General features: G+C 40.9%; 1 protein-coding gene across 1 annotated transcript in view; it reads right to left on the bottom strand.

Moving 5' to 3' along the window:
* Positions 1–18,118, bottom strand: part of LOC148350297 (uncharacterized) — a 93,817-nt gene that overhangs the window by 9,382 nt on the left and 66,317 nt on the right. Inside the window, exons 21-38 of the mRNA XM_088320115.1 lie at positions 17,604–17,754; positions 17,208–17,276; positions 14,582–14,671; positions 11,287–11,424; positions 11,086–11,216; positions 10,892–10,977; positions 10,197–10,323; positions 10,030–10,126; positions 7,397–7,540; positions 5,594–5,671; positions 5,450–5,527; positions 4,873–4,929; positions 4,635–4,649; positions 4,518–4,532; positions 3,146–3,234; positions 2,943–3,086; positions 2,758–2,881; positions 2,634–2,687 (exon numbers count right to left, since the gene is read on the bottom strand). Coding sequence (XP_088176241.1) covers positions 2,634–2,687; positions 2,758–2,881; positions 2,943–3,086; positions 3,146–3,234; positions 4,518–4,532; positions 4,635–4,649; positions 4,873–4,929; positions 5,450–5,527; positions 5,594–5,671; positions 7,397–7,540; positions 10,030–10,126; positions 10,197–10,323; positions 10,892–10,977; positions 11,086–11,216; positions 11,287–11,424; positions 14,582–14,671; positions 17,208–17,276; positions 17,604–17,754 — 1,687 coding nt within the window. The remainder of the gene's footprint in view (positions 1–2,633; positions 2,688–2,757; positions 2,882–2,942; positions 3,087–3,145; positions 3,235–4,517; positions 4,533–4,634; positions 4,650–4,872; positions 4,930–5,449; positions 5,528–5,593; positions 5,672–7,396; positions 7,541–10,029; positions 10,127–10,196; positions 10,324–10,891; positions 10,978–11,085; positions 11,217–11,286; positions 11,425–14,581; positions 14,672–17,207; positions 17,277–17,603; positions 17,755–18,118) is intronic.

The raw sequence follows: 18,118 nt of genomic DNA, 5'->3' as shown, positions 1-18,118 counted from the left end.
CTAAAACTAAAGATGCTCCCCTACTTACGACCATTTGACTTAAAAAAACGGTAGATACAAACATTTTTTGTCGAAAAATATCCGGACATTGCTGTAAGTTAGATTTTGTATTGTGTGCAAGTACAGGGCAGTACTGTAGTTCTTCTTTCCGCCACTACCGGCGTGTGGCGCTGTGAGAGTTCACCCAGCATCCACCCCGAAGAAGAAATCCGCTTCCTCTTCCTAGTTCGTGTGTAAATATTCTATACTGTAACTTTGACATTTTTATTGTTTAATATCTCGTGCATCTGTTCAATATGGTTTTTCTAAAGTGTAAAGAAGAGGCGAGCAGTTTCATTTGAAATGAAAGTGGAATAAGAAAGATTGGTGCGGTTGAGGTGGTCTAAATCTAGTGAAAGCTAGAGCTCTTGTTGGTGATAGGAATGAGTGGAGAGGTGTTGTGAAAGGATAGTGGGATGTTGGATGCGTTCGAAGGGATGGGCAGGGCACCCGTATGATGCGGCAGGGGTAAACCAGTGAAAGCTGTCGGGCCCTGCTGTTGAACAAAAGAGTGTGTTGTGGCACCCTGACCCGAGTGACGTGGCCGCTTTCTTGTGTCCCGTTTCATCTGGAGGGACGAAAGCATGACCGACTTGGGTGTCGAGGTGCTTGGGCATTTTGTGTGTGTTTTTGCTACTTTTTCCCTTTTTTAATTTTCTTTATTTTTATATGTGTTTGTCTTGCTGTCGGTCACCCCTCTCGAGGGATATGACCAGGGTAGATGCGGTCGAGAAAATAGTTGAAACACTTTTTTTCAGCCACTTTTTAACACAGAGGAGGAAGTTGCCTAACTCTTGAAGCTTATCTTCCAAAAGTAAGTTAAACTTAACTTTATTTTATGTATTTTTATAGAGCATATTATTTTATGAAATGTTTATTTTTGAGGACAAAACAGTACAGGTTACTTATAAAAGCCTTAAACATACTTACATAAACCTTAAACATACAAAATATAGCACTGAAGGAACTTACGTACAAATTCAACTTACGAACGATAGTCTCATTCGTAAGTAGGACAGAGTCTATAAGGTTTTGGGCCACCTTTGGTAGTGATAACAGGTATCAAACATTTAGGATAATCGAAAGTCTTTCACAACGCTGTGGAAGAAATTTTGGCCCACTCTTCTTTGCAAAATTGTTAAAATCTACCATATTTGAAGGTGTTCTAGCATTAACTGCGTGTTTAAGGTCACACCACGGCCTCTTAATTGGATTTAAATCTGGGATTTGACTTGGCCACTCCAGAACCTTCATTTTGGATTTTTTGAGCCATACAGATTTGGATTTGGTGGTGTGTCGCGGATCGTTGTCCTGCTGCATGATCCAAGAGAGCCTGAAGTTTCAGGGCACAAACTGACTTCTTCAGGAGCTTATGGTAAACACCAGAATTCATGATTCTGTCAACTGCAGCAAGTTGTCCTGTTTCTGAGGCAGCAAAGCAGCCCCAGACCATCACACTGCCACTACAAAGCTTTACTGTTGGCATCATAATCTTTTAATCAAATGCTGTGCCATTTTTACGCCAGATGTGACACGCTCACACCTTCCGAAAAGTTCCATTTTTGACTCATCAGTCCAAAGCATTTTTCTCAAAGTTTTGAGGATAATCAAGATGCTTTTTGGCAAACGTGAGAAGACTCTTTGTTGTCTTTTGTGACAGCAGTGGTTTTTCGCCTGGGAACTCTTGCACGGATGCCATTTTGGTCCGGTGTTTTTTTTATGGTGGAGTCATTGCTGTCTCAGGACAGAACACAGTGGATAACGACTATTTTTGAATTATTTTTATATCATTATTATCATCGTGCATTTGATTTCAAGATATTTAATGCAGATTCTGAATCGTGATTTATTTTAAATGTATTTCACTGGAATAGCTAATTGCATCGTTTTAAGTTAATCATTTGTTTTGTGGTGTAAGACTCACTGAATTTTCATTGAATTTATTGTTTCAGGTTTACTCTGTTTTGGATTAAAGTAGAACTTGGACGCTAATTTGGATTCAGAACCGTATTCTAAAAGGAGTTGAGCTACTGCTAAATGGTGAACCACACAAACAAGGACAGGAGAACATAGTGTTTTATGCCTCGGAAAATAAGCAATTTTAGACTCACTGTATTTCCATTTCAGTTTTACTTTTTGAGGATGAAAGTGGAGCTTGGACGCTAATCTTGACTTAGTGCTCTGTTGTAGAATGAGTTAAAGTGCTGCTGAATTTGTGTACCATATATAAACTACGAGAGCAAAACAAAATAATATTATAAAATATGTATTTAAAGTGGGCAGCACGGCGGCGCAGTGGTTAGCGCGTGCGCGGCACAGTTCTGAGGTCATGAAATCGAACCTCCTGAGTGGAGTTTGCATGTTCTCCCCGTGCTTGCGTGGGTTTCCTCCGGGCTCTCCGGTTTCCTCCCACATTCCAAAAACATGCATGTCAGGTTAATTGGCCGGTCTAAATTGTCCCTGTGTGCCCTGCGATTGGCTGGCAACCAGTTCAGGGTTTCTTCTGCCCACTGCCCGAAGCTCCAGCACCCCCGCGACCCTACTGAGGATAAGCGGTGCAGATAATGGATGGATGGATGTATTTAAACTTTTACCTTGAGTTTGGAGAGTTGACCCAGTTCTTTGGCAGCCGAGAGGATCTGTGCACCCTGGCAAGTCAAGTCAACATATGTTTTTGTTTTCAAGTGGGAGGAGGCCTCAGAGGCCATCGTAACTTACGAAGGTGTCGCCCCCCTGCGGCAAGACGATGGTCTTCTCCAAATCGGTGATGACGATCCTCCAAAGTTCTTTGAGGACTCGCTTCAAGACACTCTTCTCGCAGATGGAGGCCAGCAGCGTCAACCTGCGGCACCGCCCGGCGTCGTCAGCGCTCGACCGGGAATAAAAATTGAAATTTGACGTACTTGGCATCCAGGAAATCCATGAGCGGTCGCAGGACGTTGTCGGAGTCGGCCTCGATTTGTTCTTTGACCTCCGTGAGGGGGCTTTTTATCTGGTAGAGTAGCGCCCCCATCTGACGGATGCAATCGTGGATGTGGGGCTGGAAACTGAAAGGGGGCGGGGTTTGTTATTAAGGGTGGGGCCATAAGAAAAGGGGCGGGGATACCTGTTTCCAAAGGTGGAGCTTAGTTGCTCCAGTACACTGTTGAGCTTGACTTGAAGGTTGCTCAGAAGGTCACGGGCTTCTCCGTCCATCTATATACACAAAAAAATATTAACCTTAATAAGTCATTTTAAACCTTTAGTCGATCACATATTTCTCTTCTTGTTTGACATTTTTATTGATTTGTTTCTTTCTAAATTGCTAGAAAAATGAGTCGGAAATGGTTCATATTTATTACAGTGAATTTATAGTTTTTTCCGTCCTTCTTATTCATCCATCCATTCACTGAACATACTACTTTAGTTTCTTCTTTTCCTTTTTTCTTTTCTTTTCTCGCTTTCCCTTTTTTTCCCATTTTTTTCTTCTTTGTTTCTTTTCTCTGCTTTCTTTTTTCCTTCTTTTCCCATTTTTTTCTTTTCCTTGCTGTTTTTGTTTTTCGTCTTTCTCTTTTTCCTTTTATCTTTACTTTTTTGTGTTACTTTCCTTCTTTTTCTTTTTTTCTTCTTTCTCTTTTTTTCCTTTCCATTACTTTCTTCCATTTATTTATTTATTTATTTATTTTGTTATTTAATTTTCTGTCCCTGTTCTCTTTCTTTTTCTTTTTTTTCATTTCCCCTTTCCCTTTTCTTCCCCTTCTTTTCTTTTTTAACTACCGTATTTTTCAGTCTATAAAGGTTCACTGGATTATAAGGCGCGATTGATCATTCCTGAAAATGATTACTGTAGTTGTTTTTAGTTGCGCCTTGGAGTTTGGAAAATAAGGTACATTAAATATCGAAAATATTCAATTTGGGAAGAAAAAGGGAAGCAGAAAAAGCAGGATTTTTTTTTAAACTCAATTAGGTAAGAGTTAAGGAAAATATTTTTAGGGGAGGAATGTGCCACGAACGGTTGCCATGGCGCCCAATTGACCTCGCCCGTGTGGCGCCGGCTGCAGCTTGTTGACAGATTGCCTTACCCACTATTTAAACCCTTTCCTGTCAATTTCCTTTTGTCAGTCCGTCTGCAAAACTGTGTGTGTTCAAGGCAAACCATTTTCGACCCTGAGCCCCGCCTGTCCCGTTTTGCTCCCGTTCTGGCTTACGACTCGCTTCTGACCCTGACCACGTTATTGCTCTCCTGTCCCGGCCACCGACCCGTTTTTTTCCGTCCCTGACACCGCCATAGCTCGTCACGGAGGATCCACTTCCGTGTTCGGATCACAAGCAGAGTACGAGAGCAAACGCCGGATCGTGGACGCAACCCTTCCTCGTTCCTTCAATAAAACTTGTGGTAAACGTTACGTGAGTGGGTCCTGTTTCCGTTCTGGTCCTGACAGAATGTCAATTAAAACAAATAAAATAAATAAATAAAAACAAGGAGGTCCCGTCCTTACCTGGTTAGCTTCCATCTTTTTGCCGTAGGAAAATAATGGGGCATATTCAACAACAATTATCAAATTTTAAATACAATTAAATGTGACGTCTACGAATATTACCAACAGGACACCCACCTTCTCCCCGTCAGACTATAAAAAAACAACAAAAAAAACATCACAAAAGGAAATGAGGGTAGACGAGATTTTGGGGGAAAAGCGATCAGGGAAATCGCAATGACTATTGTCACTATTTTACACATTCTCAACACAAGTGCTAAAATTCTAAAGGCGGGGACAAAAAAGATTCGGGAAAAAATTTGGGAGTGGATTTAGGGCGGGAATTATTTGGGTCACATCCAAATGTGCCACAAACCTCAATCTTCATCCCTTCCCCTTCCCCTTCTTCTTCGTTTTCTTCTTCTTCCTCCAACTAACGAGATGAAGTTGCAATTATACATTTTTTAATACCTTCAGAAATTCCGGTGCGGCATAGTATCCTGCTTGCTATTCTAGCCTTGTTTCAGGGGAGGGAGAGGAAAACCATATAAAAACAAACTGAAGACTGCCGCCTAACGTGCATGACTCCCAATTTCCCGTAAAATAAAAGGCTTGTGTGAATAACGTCACGCGTTTGGGTCCTGATCCTGTTCTGGTTCATGACAATCCAAGCTTTGTGCTCCTTTTAAAATATGACTTATCTTATTGAAGAAAAATAAAAAACTTAAAAGCCTTAATCAGTATTACAAAGAGTACACAAAATAAATAAAAACTATACTCATAATTCCTAAATGCTGAAAATGTAAGATATATATGACATATTTTATAACATATTTAAGAATTATTTAATTATTTTACTAGGTATTCAAAATAATAAAAAAATAAAAACCATAGAATATAACTTGATGATTTTTTTTCTAGTGAAAATCTAAAATACTTGAACCCTAAAGTACCTGGTTGGCCCCCATGCACTCGAACATCTTCTCCAGTAGGATGCGCAATTGCTGCACGTTGTTCATCAGGACGCAAGGCTAAATAAGAGAATGCCAAAAATTAACATTAAATTGTTTAAGACCAAAAGCTTTGATGATACCCACGATTTTTTCTTTGTCCACGTAAGACGCAAAACTCTTGCTGAGGATGGCGCTGTACTTCAGAAGAACCTTGGCGATGGTCTGACGAGACAAAAATCATAAAGAAACTGAAAGATTAGCGAAAGCATCTCCAGCATCCTTCGCATCGTCACTAGCCTGAATTGCTAATGTAGAAGCTAGCATCACTTTGGCAAAGCAGAGCAGCTAGCATCAAGGCCACATTCCAGTGAAGCTCGTGTTGCAGCTGCTAGCAGCTATTGTAAAGCACAGTCACTAAATGCTAGTATTAGCACCAGAGATGCTAGCTGCTGTTGCGAGCATGGTGGTCACTAAGTGCTAGTATTAACATCAGAGATGCTAGCTGCTGTTGCGAGCATGGTGGTCAATAAGTGCTAGTTTTAGCGTCACAGCTGCTAGTTGCTATTGCTAGTATTGTGGTCACTACATGCTACTATTAGCATCATATATCACTAAATGCTAGCATTAGCATCACAGATGCTATTGCAACCATCACAGTAACTAAGTGCTAGTATTAACATCAGAGATGCTAGCTGCTGTTGCAAGCATGATGGTCAATAAGTGCTAGTTTTAGCGTCACAGCTGCTAGTTGCTATTGCTAGTAATGTGGTCACTACTTGCTACTATTAGCATCATATATCACTAAATGCTAGCATTAGCATCACAGATGCTATTACAACCATCACAGTAACTAAGTGCTAGTATTAACATCGGAGCTGCTAGCTGCTGTTGGAAGCATGATGGTCAATAAGTGTTAGTTTTAGCGTCACAGCTGCTAGTTGCTATTGCTAGAAAAGCGCTATATAAATGCAGACCATTTACCATGTCTACAAGCTAGTATTCGCACATCACAGCTGTAATAGCGACAATCATGGTCACTACTTAATGGTATTAGCATCATAGTCGCTAAATGCTTGTATTACCATCGTAGCTACTATTGCAACGTCATGGTCACCATGTGCTAGTATTAGCATCAGTCACTATTTGTTAGTGTTAGCATCATAGCTGCTATTTCTAGTATCCTGGTCACTACATGGTAGTATTCGCATCATAGTCACTACATGCTAGTATTCGCATCACAGCTGTCATTTCAACCCTCATGGACACAACTTTATAGTATTAGCATCGTAGCTACAATTGGAACATCAAGGTCACCATGTGCTAGTATTAGCATCATGGCTGCTATTTCTACTATCATGTTTACTACATGCTAGTATGAGCATCCTAGCCACTCTAGGATAGTATTAGCATCACAGCTGCTGTTGCAACCATCATGGTCACTATGTGCTAGTATTAGCATCATAGTCACTACATACTTGTATTACCATAGTAGCTGCTATTGCAACCACCCTAGTCACTACATGCTAGTATTAGCATTATAACTGCTATTACAAACAGCATGGTCACTTCAGCCTAGTATTAGTGTTACAGCAGCAAACTGCTATTGCTAGTATAATGGTCACTATGTGCTAGTATTAGCATCACAGCGGCTATTGCAACCATAATGGTCACTATTTCAAAGAATTAGCATCATAGTCACTTCATGCTATAATTATTATCGCTATTGCTAGTATTGTGGTCATTAGATGCTACTATTAGCATCACAACAGATAATCACTTTGTGCTAGTATTAGCGTCACAGCTGCTAGCTGCTATTGCTAATCTCATGTCACTACTAACTAGTATTAGGATCTAAGCTGCTAGCTGCTATTGCTATTGCTAGTGGTCACTACGCACTATTATTTTTTTGAACGTATGATTTGGAAAGACGGCGGTCGTCCAGCTTACTTTGGAAAAGCGCCGGGTATATTGTGCCGAGACGTTGGGGTCGGGACATTCCAGTTTCTTGATGATCTCCAAGCTCTGGTTGAGTTGCGTGAAAACGTCCACCACCGAGCAGGAAAACAGGGCGTGTTCCGACGTTTGCTGGAACTGCCAATCAAAAGAAAGGGGAGGGACAAAACGGGTCAGACACGAGACTCAAAAATGACTTCCTCCCTTCTTTTGCGATTTTAAAGTTAATGTCAACTTAGGACAGTCCCAGTTTCCTGGTGGACAAAACATTTTACACAAACAAAAACGAACCACGCTTCCGAAGGCAAGAATGTTTTTGGTGCCAAGAAGAACGACAGCTTCTTCGGGCACAAGCTAGCAAAACTAGCCGTAATTTGAAGACCTTTCTGATTTTTTAAATGCTGCTTTATATTTACAGTCTGTGTATAGCATACGGATTCCATCTTTAAACACTAATACATGCTGCCGAAAGTACGACAGCTTCTCTGGGCACATGCTAGCAAAAGCTAACTTTTCTCTCTCTTTTAAATTTGGTTTCATTTTCCCCGTCTGTGTACTGCTTTTGTAGTTCCCATGGGCCAGATTTTAGCGTTAAAGGCTATTTTATGCTGTCAGAAGTACAGCAGTTTCTTGTGGAATGTGATTGATCAACATCTTTTTTTTTACTGATTATCAAATAAAACGTTCCAATCAGTGCAGAATCAACAACCTTGATAAACAATTGACAAAAAGTAAAGGAAAAAAAGGGCTGACAGTCTTGGTCTTGTCCCAATATACAATCGAAAGACTTTACACATTTATCAAATCATGGTATTAAATCTAGCCGTCTAAATTAGAATTGCAAACACATGCTGCCAGAAGTCAACTTGCAGGGGAAAACGATAAAAAGACCCACCATTACTTTTGTTTCTCCTTAGCGAATCTAGACATTCTCTTAAATCTTGTTTTTTTTTTTTTTAATTTCAATTTTTTCCACCCTGCATACTGCTTACGTAGTTTCCATGAGCTGTAGTTCATTTTAAAAATGCTAACACAGCGGGGACAAAATCAAATAAAACCAACCATTACTTTTTTTCTCTTTCTACTCATACAAATCCTTTTGAGACTTTTTTCCTCTTTGTTTATTGATTTTATTTTTTTCTTGTCAGAACCAGAACAGGAGGAGGACCCAGGAGCGTAACGTTTCTCACACAAACTATTTTACGGGAATGGAGCGGTCATGCACGTTAACACAAACGACAGTGATTCGTCGATCGCTGGGCGGAAGAAGTAAGGCAGAAGTCCGGCGTAGAACAACAGGAAGCCAGAAGCCGACCAGATCGATACCAGATACACGAGCAGATACCGGACAGACGGGGTCGATACCGGACAGGACGGGACAGACAGGATTGCTAGCAGATACACGAGCAGATACCAGACTGCGGGGTCAATACCGGACAGGACGGGACGGACAGGATTGATACCAGATACACGAGCAGATACCGGACAGACTAGAGCGATACCAGACAGGGTGGGACAGACAGGATCGATATCAGATACAGGAGACTGGAGACAGATATCAGCCAGGACGAGACAGACGGCATCGATACCGGAAACAGACTGACAAAAGATATCGGACAGGATGAGACAGGCGGGATCGATACCGGAGATTGTAGCAAGGTATCGAACAGGATGAGACAGACGGGATCGATACCAGACACTGCAGACCGGAGTCCGATATCGAAAAGGACGAGATAGACGGGAACAATACTCGAAACTGGAGATTGTAGCAAGGTATCGGACAGGACGAGACAGACGGGATCGATACCAAACACTGGAGACTGAAGTCGGATATTAAACAGGACGCGATAGATTGGATCGATACTGGACAGGATACACAAGCAGGATACCGGACAAAGTCAGAACCCACGTCTTGCGGGTGCAGAGGTTCGTTGACGGACTGACAAAGGGTGCCAATCAGGCAATGGGCCGCAGCTGGCGCCCAACGGGCGGGGCCAATAGGGCGCCATGGGCAACCGTGACATTTCTTTATTTCTTACGTTCAATTCTTCCAGCCTGTATACTACTTACGTAGTCCGCATGGGCTGTAGTTTAGCGTAAAAACGCTAATGCATGCAATCCAAAGTACAGCTTTTCAAGCACGTGCAACCAAATCTAGCCATCCTTTTAGACCTTTCTCTTTTTGTTAATTTTGTTTATTTTTTCTTTTCCTCGTACTGCTACGTAGCTCCCTTGGGCTGGATTTAAGCGTGAAAAGAAGTTGACTTGCAGGAAAATAGAAGGCAAGAACCGCCATTTTTGTCCCCCCAGTTTGGTTTTGCCAACAAAACTACGTTATTCTGGTCTCAGCCAGTACAGTATATGGGATGACATAACCCGTAATCTTCCACCTAGAAAAGTGATTCTTTTATTCATTGTTTTTGGCTTTACTAATTTTGGCTTTCTACCACCCAACCAAGAAACGACCTGAGACATCTTGACTGGTATGTAAATAAGATAATATCCATCTGATTGGAGAAACTCCCAATCGCCTAACTGGTCCCCAAAAGTCCCTTGAGATCAATTTTCCGATGTATTGTTTGTGATAATAATGCATGGCCTTCTAAATCCTCCATAGAACTTCTTACCCCATCCTTCTTGTCCCTGTCCAGGGCGCCGTGCATGAAGTCCATGGAGACGTCCTCGTTCTCGTCCAGCCACTGGAGCACGAATTGCAGGAACCACCTAGGACCACAAGAGAAATTTTGGAGGGAAGTTTTTAGAGGGACCTGGATCGTTGTTTAGGATTACTGACGAAGGGTATTCGGGGATGGCGTCCTTGAAGGCGGGAAGTTCCTTCACGTATTCATTGTGAAGCCACTTGACTTTGAAGTGAAGGTTCATGTAGTCCGTGCTTTTGCACAAACCCTGCTTCTCGTGTTCTGGATGGAACAAAGACCACATGCGTCGCAATATTACAGGATAAAGGATTTGGGTTTTTTTGTGTTCTGGAGGACTACATTATCAAATGAGGGACTTCAAGGTGGACGTGATCTCAAAAACTACAAAAACTACTGTTAGCATCCCAACCGCTATGGCTAGCTTCAAGACCACTATAAAAATTGTGATTGCATCTCTAGCATTGAATTGCCAGAAAACATCTAGCCTCAGGCCCACAAACCTATGATTCTTGTAATAGCAGCTAGCATCTCAGCTGCTAGCATCATAGTCACTACATGCTAGTACTGTATTAGGATCTTAGTCACAACATGCTAGTATTAGCATCACAGCTACTATTGAAACCATTAAGGTCACTACGCGCAAGTATTAGCATCATAGTCCCTTTGTGCTAAGATTAGCATCACAGTTTCTAGCTGCTACTGCAAGCATTGTAGCCAATGCTAATATTAGCAACCTAGCCTCCAGCCGCTCTTGTTGAAATTCAAGTGTCGTAGCTGCTAGTGCTAACTTTGTGGCTACTAGCCGATTTTGCTATTATCCTGGACATACCTTCCATGGCATACTTGATATCTTGAGCAAACAAAGTCCACATGACTTCAGCCGAAACTTTGCCTACGTTCAGTTCTTGAGGAAACCTAAAAGAGAAAGAAATCATGAGTAGAATAAAGAACCTTGCCACTTGGAGGTATGAACAAGAGACAATTATGCAGCAATTGTCACTTTTATTTTGAAAAACTACATACTGGTTCAAAACTGGCGCATAGGAGTTCCTGTCCTCTTCGATGATTGAGACGATCAGCATAATGAGTTTGGGCCAGAAGTCCAAGTTCTTCACGCTCGGACCTTGATCCTCCAGCGAGAACTCTTCCTGGTTCTGGAACGGAAGCCACAACGTCAACAAGAACGATCGCCATGGCAACAATTGGAGATAGGGCGATCCAGACCAGATTTGCTGACTGGTACTGTCGGTTGTAAAGATTTTGGCAGTTGTTGAAGACGTAATGGTACGTGGAATTAAGGCAGGCCTTCACACAGTCTCGGACCACTTGGCTTGCCCGGGGAGGGGACTGCACTTCCTGGACCTGGACCACAGGGGGCGACAAAATAATGAACTAGTGCCCGTGGGTCACATGTGGCCAGGCAGGTTTTTTTAAACAGGCCTGGCAAACCAAAATAGTCAACAAATCATCACAATATATTTTATAAAGTACTACTAATAACAAAAAAATATCAGGTTTTTGCCGCCAGTGTCTTTCTACTACAAAAACACTACTACAGAATTACTACAAAATACTACAAAACTAAATATCAAATGTAGTGCTTAAAACCTATTAGACCTATAAAATATCATTTTGGTTTGATTTTGAAAAGAAAGAAAATACTCAGGAATACTATAAAAACACTACTACAGTAATAATGTCATACAGAAACAATAAAACCGAAATACTGTAAAATACTGCAGAGACACTGCCACAAAAATACTACAAAAATACTAGAAAAACCCAACTTCTGTAAAGCTACAAAGTACTACAACAGAAACACGAGAAAAGTCTGCAGTACTGCTACGAAAATCCTGCTACAGTGATAGCACAAACATTTTACAGAAATACTACAAAAACACTACTAAAGAAATACTACAAAAATCCTACAAAACTAAAAATCAAGTCTATTGTTTGAAATAGGGACCTTACATATTATTTTGCTTTTATTGTGAGCGTATCCAAAAACAAATCAAATTAAAAACCAACATAAAAAGAAGTATACTGTAACGTGTATATGTCGACATGTTTTTTAGTTCATAAATGAGAAAAATTGGGCAAATTTTGAAAATGCAGCTGTGGGGGAAAGTATGGTCTAGGTGTGCCTTTTATACTATATTCTATTTTACATCCAATATATACTTTATGCTTTTATATCTTTGTGCGTTTGTGGTTCTGTAGTGTTCAATGAGTGCATGGTTTTATGAGCGCCTCCAAGGTCAAGAGCATAAGCTTCCCAAGCAAAAGGAACTTTGTCTCCACAATTTGAAGGCCACTGGTAAGTCTCCTATCTATTTTCAAACAAAGAACTGCTGTGATGTATCATTTATTATACTTGCACGACATCTAGTGACTAACATTATACACTGCATTTACATATGTGATTCCTGTTCGAACTACCGTAAATTCCGGACTATAAGCCGCTATTTTTTTCCCAAACTTTCAACCCTGCGGCTTATTCAGTGATGCGGCCAATTTAAGTAATTTTTCTAACGGCCGCCAGCGGCGCTCGATAGATAGATAGATAGATAGATAGATACTTTATTCATCCCCGAAGGGAAATTCACATTTCCAGCAGCATCCCTGAGCTGAGAACAGTACAATAATAGAGCCAAAAGAATACAATATACAAATACCCAGTGTGACGTGCAAATGCCCACTGTAGCGTGTTATATAGAGTAACTAAATAGTGCTACACAGAATACATATTGCAGTAAGATTCGGTAATATCCAATGTAGGTGGTGTGGTTTAATGTGGGCCTTTACTCTGCCGGGTGGAGTTAAAGAGCCTCATGGCATGAGGAAGAAAAGATCTCTTCAGTCTGTCCGTAGTACAAGACAGTGACAGCAGTCTGTCGCTGATACTGCTCTTCTGTCTGGAGATAATGCTGTGTAGTGGATGCGATGGATTGTCCATGATTGACCTCAGCTTTTTCAGTGCTCGTCTCTCAGCTACTGTTGTTAGGCTGTCCAGCTCTTTGCCCACAACAGAGCTCGCTTTCCTAGCCAGTTTATTGAGACGAGAGGCATCCTTCTTCTTGACGCTGCCTCCCCAACACGCTGCCGCATAGAAGAGGGCGCTTGCCACTACTGTCTCATAGAATATTTTCAGGAGCTTTTTGCAGATGTTGAAGGAGGCCAGCCTTCTGAGGAAGTAAAGTCGGCTTTGCCCTTTCCTACATAGAGCTTCTGTGTTGGCAGTCCAGTCCAAAAGGTAAGAGTACAAAAGGTAAGATTTAAACTGCAACTTCTTAGCTTGTGCACAAATTAAATTAGCGTCGACCTATCGTCATCATGCAAATTGCAGAGAGAAAGGCACATGACACAACTTTTAAGCTAAATGCAGTCAAGCAGTCCGATATAGGAATTACTTTGCGAGCGTGAAGCTAGCGTGTTTTTGAATAAGGGTGCGTGGGACCACGTCTATGACAAAGTCTCTTTCCCATACTGGGGAAGACGACTTTGACGACGTCAGTTATAAAGAGGAAGATAAGGACGGTTTACCGTGCTTACGACAAGTACAGTATGGTTTTTTTTACAAGGCTGTCGACTGTGTTGCAAGCGTGTTTCTAGTAGCGTTTTGCTACCCTTCACAGGGACGGTTTGGGACGAAAGTTATAATATTATTATTAACGCTTTGAAAACTCTCTCGGTGTACCGTCTTTCTTTGTAAATATGTGTAACCATGTATAATATGTATTTGCAACTGTATATTTTTGTAATGTATTTATTTTAGAAACTTATTCTGATATGTTTTGTACGAGCAAATGAGAAAGAAGGGGTGGGGCAAACGCGGGCTGACGGGAAGTGGAGTAAAGGTGAGACGTGTTTGTGGACGCGGCCGACAATAGTGGATATATATTTTTCCCACCCTTACTTTTGGAAATATACATTTTTTTCCTTGGATTACTTTCAACTGGCATCTGGACTCTGCAGGTCTGCATTAAATGATAATTACCGGTATCATTTTACGTTCATTATGCCGGCTGTGTTTATTGGACTATATCGGGTAAGGGTTAATTTTGTGTTTGTATTGCATATTTTCAATGTGGGCGCCTGCGGCTAATATACAGGTGCGGCTTGTGTATGTACAAAATCGGTTTTCCTCCCGAAATGAAGCGGGTGCGGCTTATAATCAGGTGCGCTCAATAGTCCGGAATTTACGGTAATCGGATTCATTTCCTGTGTTCATATAAACCGATCAGATTACATTTAAAAGAGAGAAAAGTCTTGAAAGGATGGCTAGCTTTGCTAGCATGTGCCCAAAGAAGCTGTTGTACTTCTGGCAGCATGTATTAGTGTTTAAAAGTTTCCGACAGTGTGTTCTTTTCTTCTTTCTCCTGCAATCTTAAGTTTTAACCTTGAAAGCAGCCCACCAATCATAAAATGTGCCTGCCTCTGCTGTAGGATCATTTTTCACAGGAAAAATAAAGAAATGAAATAAAATTAATCAGTTTAGCAAGGTGGTATGGTGCCTTACCTTCATCCGGAAGAAAGTGATGCTGGTGAGAAGATCCACGGTGGATTTTAAGTCCTGGAGACGTTCCTTGCTACTAGCTGGGAAGTGGTTCTACAAAACAAAATAGGGATTTGCTCTTTGAATGTACTGATCACGGTACACAGATTCCTTATCCACCTTGGTCGTCAAGGCAATACTTCCTGTGGTCTGTTTTGGAAGAACCATCCCTCTCCAGGACGTTTTTTCTGGGCAGGGGTTTGCTCCCACACATGAAACAAATCGTACTGGTTTCTAAGGATACCAATAGAAAATCCTCTCGATCTGACTCAGATACAGCACCTTCATCATCTGATCCCCGTGGTTTTACAGCAAAAAGAGTCATCCCTCACCTGCGTTTCCAGCGACCATAATTCACCCCAGTTTTTATCATCTATAATGATTAGGCTTGAGAAAAACTCCAATTTAAGTCACTCATAATAATACACAATAAATGGTAATAATGCATTAAACAACCTGAAGAGCTATTTGAGATCAAAGCGGCGCTGCCACGAGCGGCTGCCTTTTCCAGCAGCTGCCCTATTGTTTTATTGTCTGCTCCTATCTTCGGTGTTTTTTCTTCCCGTTTTGACAACTACACTATGGATTACTTCTATCCTGTGGGACATGGGTTTTAACGCACAAAAATGCGTGTATTCAAGGAATTTCAACTCCTTGCCCTGAAGAATTCTCGTGCCGGCGTGATGAAGGGGCCTATCGTGGAAGAAGAGCCGTAGCTAGCGAAGCGGCTAGCGGCGTTATAAGTCTTCGGTACCATCCGTAATCATGGTTAATGCGAACTCACGACCAAATAAGATCATCGAGTGCTGGTGGAAAACATCGAAGCGCACAGGGAGCGCAGTTGCTGTGTTTTGCGGAAACGTGGCTCACGTTTAGCATTCCGGACGCTAACGTGTAGCCACCCGGAGCTACCCGGAGCTATCCGGCTTCAACGCCGCTATACAGAGACAAGAAAGCCGGGGGGAATCGGAGAGGAGGCTGACTTGCTAACACGAGGTGGTGTATCCCTGGATTTTCACAAAGAAAAGATTTCCATCTGCCGCAGGGATGTTGAACTTTTGGACTAGGGTGACGTCATCCACTCCGCTACAAGCACCCCTAGGGCATCATGTTAATCTGTTAATAAACAACGGGGTAGACTGCTGGAAGTGTGAATTTCCCTACGGGGATGAATAAAGTATCTATCTATCTATTTGGGAGCCAAAAAAGCTGTCTCTTTTTAGTGAGGCAGGCTGAAAACGCCAGTTCTCTAGAAAGAGTCGGAAATCCCATCTTAACCACGGACCATTCGAGTTATATTGAATTCATTAAACTCACTTTATATTGTTTACTGCTGATTATTATTCTATTATATTATTTACTGTTTCCTTTTGTTGCACTTCAAGTGTAGGGTAAATATGTTGCTGGTCAGGTACAATGATTAGTACAAGGTTTTATAACACACATAATACCTGTCTCCTTTCAACTGACTCAAATACTGCTCAGAAAATTTCAAACTCTTTGACACGCATCTTCTAACGAAAACAGTCACTTTGCCTGGTAACTAGTTACTTTTCCTGCAGAGTAACTCAGTTATCATCTCTGTTACTTTTCGAAAAAGTAGTGATTAACTATAACTAGTTACTTTTTTTAAAGTAACGTGCCCAACACTGGTTTACACGATTAGCGTGAGGGGCTACCAGTGTTATGTGCAAAACAATAATTAATCATATGTTAATACCTTCAAGAGAAATATGCTACTTTTCCTTTAGCAGATAAACCGAATGATCTTCAACTAGTTTTATGCAACTTTGAAGTTGAGTATTACAGAATTTGCATATCTATATCTGTGAGGGGCGGCAGTAGCTATGTCGAAGTGTCCTTGGGTAAGACACTGAACCCCTAATACCCCCAATAAGCAGGTTAGCGTCTTACATTGCTGCACAGATCACGGCCGCTATTGGGAAATGTGGAGCACATTGTAAAGCGCTTTGGGAAGTCATTGACTTGAAAAGCGCTAGAGAAATGCAGATCATTTCATTTTCATCCAGCTGGTGTATTGAAATACAGTGGGTGGGCCAATAGGAAATTGAATTAAATTAATAACAGCCATCAAAAGCAATTGCTAGGTAAATGAAGATTAGGTTCTAGTGTTAGCATTTTAGTTGCTAATGCGAGCATCAGGGCCACTAGAGCGCTAGTATTAGCATCACAGCTGATGGCTGCTATTGCTAGCATCATAGACAATAGACAGTCATGTTAGCATTACAGCTACTAGCTGCAATTGCTTGGGAAATAAAGATTGGGTGCTATTGTTTGGGTTTTAGTTACTTATACAAGCACCATGTGCACTCGAGTGCTAGTATTAGCATTACAGTTGATAGCTGCTCTAGTTAGCATCATGACTACTAGGTACTAGTGTTAGCAAGACAGCCAGAAGATGCAGATGCTGATCCCAAATTGTTTATAAAATATATTTTCTATGAATTTCAAAATGGAATGAATCCTCTCGACCGAAAATAGGGGTTTATCGTAGCTTTTCAGCCTTCTTCTGATTTAGAAAGATAAACTATCGAAGTAGAAAATAAATAAATAAAATAAGCTATCTTACCCTGTAAGTGGAAAGGTCAATGCGCAAAGAGTTATGCAACTGGTCCAGGAGCTTGACGAAGCGTTCTTTCTGTAAAAACAAAAAGAATAAAGGAAACAATGTCAAAACAGTACAGGGCCTCTTTCATGCTAGCTATTTGTTCAGAAAAATTGAAGATGCGCGATGTTTTTCGAGGTGAGATTGTTTTTTCCAGACGCGACCACTAGAGCCTGTTAGTTAGGTTTAACTTGGATGTTTTTTGGACGTTAGGAACAGATTAATTGCTTTTTAGTTATTTCTTATGGTGGAAATGTGTTTGAGATATAAGCAATATGAAATTTGAAAGCTCAAGAACGGAATAAACTAATCTTGTATGGAAAAGGACCAGTGTATATAAGGTGTGTAAGGCGCTCAAACCCCAAAATTGGAGGCGGCGAAGCGGTCGGAGGCGGAGACGTTAGCGGAGGCGCCGGTTCGGGCGTAGAAGGCGTTGATGTTGGCTAGTAGAGTGCTCATGGCAGCAGGCACGCCAGGGCACATGTATTTCAAGGACAGGCACGCAAAGTGTCTGCGCGCAACAAAGAGAAAAAAACATTGAAAAAAGTGTATCAATAAAAAAAAAAAGTTCAATTAAAATATGAGGAGAAAAAAAAAAGTCAAATAGATTTGTGAATATTGAAAATAAAATCAAATTAAAATAAATGAATAAATAAAAATCTTAGAATATTGAAAAAAAAGTTGTTTGAATGTGAAAAATGAGAAAAATGGAATTGAAAGAAATACAAAAAGAAATGAAATTGGAGAAGAAAAACAAAAGAAAAATCTGTGAAAAATGAAAAAAAATGGAAAAAGAGAAAAAAATTGGGAAAAATAGTAAAAAAAAATCTGAGGAAAAAAGGTTTTAAATAAATCCAAAGGAAATTGAGAAAAGT

The sequence above is a fragment of the Urocampus carinirostris genome, chromosome 16, assembly GCF_059441175.1.
Source record: "Urocampus carinirostris isolate Australia breed hairy pipefish chromosome 16, RoL_Ucar_1.0, whole genome shotgun sequence".
Classification (NCBI taxonomy): Eukaryota; Metazoa; Chordata; class Actinopteri; order Syngnathiformes; family Syngnathidae; genus Urocampus; species Urocampus carinirostris.
Note: the sequence above shows the minus strand (reverse complement) of the source record. Positions and strands in the feature narration are given on the sequence as shown.